The following is a 2,396-nucleotide window of genomic DNA, read 5'->3' on the forward strand; positions in this document are numbered from 1 at the left end:
CGGCAGGAGCGCCGCCGCGCTCCCAAGCGGCGCACTCTCCAGTGCGCCACCGGGCCGGCCCTGTGGTCAGCCCTTGTCTGCTTTCCCCACTAGACCATGAAGCACAGGGCTTGAGATAGGGGCATGCTCAGTGCACACTGAACTATGGCTGGACTGAATTTCCTGAACTCTGCCCCATGAAGCCTGACACCCATGTTGGCCATCTCCAGGGCTTCCAGGAGAGGCCGGGAGACTCACGAACGCCCTGGTGTACTGGTTGAGCATGAAGTTCCCGCTGATGGCTTGCTGAAAGGCTTCCACGGCGAAGTCTGGGGGCGGGAAGTCAGGGAAGCCCTGGCCCAAGTTCACGGCATCAGATTCACTGGCCAGCTGGACAAGTTCTACCCTGGGTAACGAATGGAGAATCAGCACCAGCCACCCCTCCACTCCAACCTGGACTTCTGCCTGCTGAGCATGCAGGGGGCCTGTTCTAGAAAAACTGCACAACCAGCATCTACCCCCAAGAAGATCTGCATGAAGATCTGCATGAGGGGTGTAACTGGTCCCAGGCTGTGAGATTAGATGGGCCAGGCATTGTACTGATTCCATGGATAAGCTCAGGGGCTTTCAAATTTCTTTGACCATGGCACATAGTAAGAAATAATCTTCACATCACAAACTCTGTAGAGCATGATCATGGAGACCTTGTCCTCCCGGATGCAATCTACTGTGGTGTTTTCTATCCTGGCCTATCCTACTCTAGTCTTTAAAAATACTTGTTGAGAGGGCTGGCTGGTTAGCTCAATAGGTTAGAACACAGTGTTGACAACACCAAGTTCAAGGGTTTTGATCACCATACTGGCTAGCTGCCAAAAACACCAAAAAAAAAAAAAACTTGCTGAGCCTCTCTAAATGGATTTCATGACCTGTTAGTCCATTTGGCAACAACATGGTTTGAAATTCTCTGCTGACATAACCTTCACAATGGTCCAAGGCATGTCCTGTTCCTGGGCCACCATGGGAAGAGGAAGCTGAGTGACCAGCCCAAGGTCTCCCAAATAGTGCAAGGCACAGCCAGTCTTTGATTCTACATCTGTCTGAAACAAAGTTTATGCTCCTGACCCTACTTTGGACAGTCTGGGGCCCTACCAGCCCAGGCACCTGATGTCTGTGGTCCCCAGCAACCTTTATTTTGGCCCTGCCAGTGGCCACCTCTCCAGGGAAACTGGGAGAAAGGACAAGGCTCAAAGAAGAGGCTGTATAGAAGCAGAGGAGTCAGACTTGGCTGAGTGAAACTTGCATAACAATAAACATCATTTATGTCTAAAATTTGTCATTTTACCCCGAGCTCCACAGTGTCTCTGAAGACACAGAGTTGCTGAGGCTCAGAGTGGGCAGTGACCTGCCTAGAATCACACAGCAGCTAATGGTGGAGTTGGGACTCAAAATCAGGTAGTGGATGTTCCATGGTAGTTGAGATGGGGGAAGGCCCAAAGATCCCACAGAGACCAGCTGCCCTCTAGGTTGGGCCTCCAGGGTCCTAATCCTCAGGCCACCACCCTGGGGACAGCAGGAACCTGGAGCCCTCTTTTGCTTTCTCTCCACCCTCATCCCTCTTGGCACGCCCCTCTGTCCCATGCATTCCTTCCAGGCAAGCTCCTGCTCTGCCCTGCCTTTGCATGAGACTTAGCCTCTCGTGTCCTTTGTCTCCCCCTCTGTATAATGGATGCCTAGGGTGGGAGAGCCTCTCAGACCCACCACACAGCCCCCGAATCTGCCAGGTCTGTGAGTCAGGAAAGAGGCTTACTGCCTTTCTTGGCCTGCCTACTTGTAGTGTCTTCCCTCTGAGCTTGTGATATTGAAAAACATATATTTGATCTCCATCCCCATACAGCTCCTAAAATCTTTGGACTCTCCGGAGTGATGAGTGCCTTTTCCATGCCAATGAAGTGGTTGGGGGCCCTTAGATAGCCTCAGAAACAGGGGTCGGGGGTGTGGGAGGGGGTTATCAGGGGAACCAACTGAGTGATTAAAGGGTTGGAACTTTTTTTTTCTTTTATTATACATATTCATGGGGCAAGTGCTGACCATCAGCACCTGTGCCCAAGATGTGGTGAGCAAATCAATGCTATCAGCATGCCCCACAATCTCAAACTGCAATCATTCCCCGCGTCACCCACCCAACCTCTCCCCAGTGCCCCTCTCCCTCCCACTTCTTGCCCTGGGTTGGAACTTTCAGTCCCACCACCCCAGGAAGGGAAGAGGGCCAAAAACTGAGTTGATAAACCAATGGCTGATGATTTAGTCAATCTTGTCTATGTAATGAAGTTCCATAGAACTCTTCCTTTTTTTTTTTTTCCTTTTTGTCTTTTTTTACTGACCGGTAACTGGATCGCAACCCTCGGTGTCGCGCCCGC

At 51.3% G+C, this 2,396-nt stretch overlaps 1 protein-coding gene across 1 annotated transcript in view; it reads right to left on the reverse strand.

Moving 5' to 3' along the window:
• CCBL1 (cysteine conjugate-beta lyase, cytoplasmic) overlaps positions 1 to 2,396 on the reverse strand; it is a 14,170-nt gene that overhangs the window by 6,961 nt on the left and 4,813 nt on the right. Inside the window, exon 2 of the mRNA XM_008579646.1 lies at positions 238 to 444. Within this exon, the coding sequence (XP_008577868.1) occupies positions 238 to 444 (207 nt within the window). The remainder of the gene's footprint in view (positions 1 to 237; positions 445 to 2,396) is intronic.

This window comes from Galeopterus variegatus, unplaced genomic scaffold (assembly GCF_000696425.1).
Source record: "Galeopterus variegatus unplaced genomic scaffold, G_variegatus-3.0.2 Scaffold80, whole genome shotgun sequence".
NCBI classification, from domain to species: domain Eukaryota; kingdom Metazoa; phylum Chordata; class Mammalia; order Dermoptera; family Cynocephalidae; genus Galeopterus; species Galeopterus variegatus.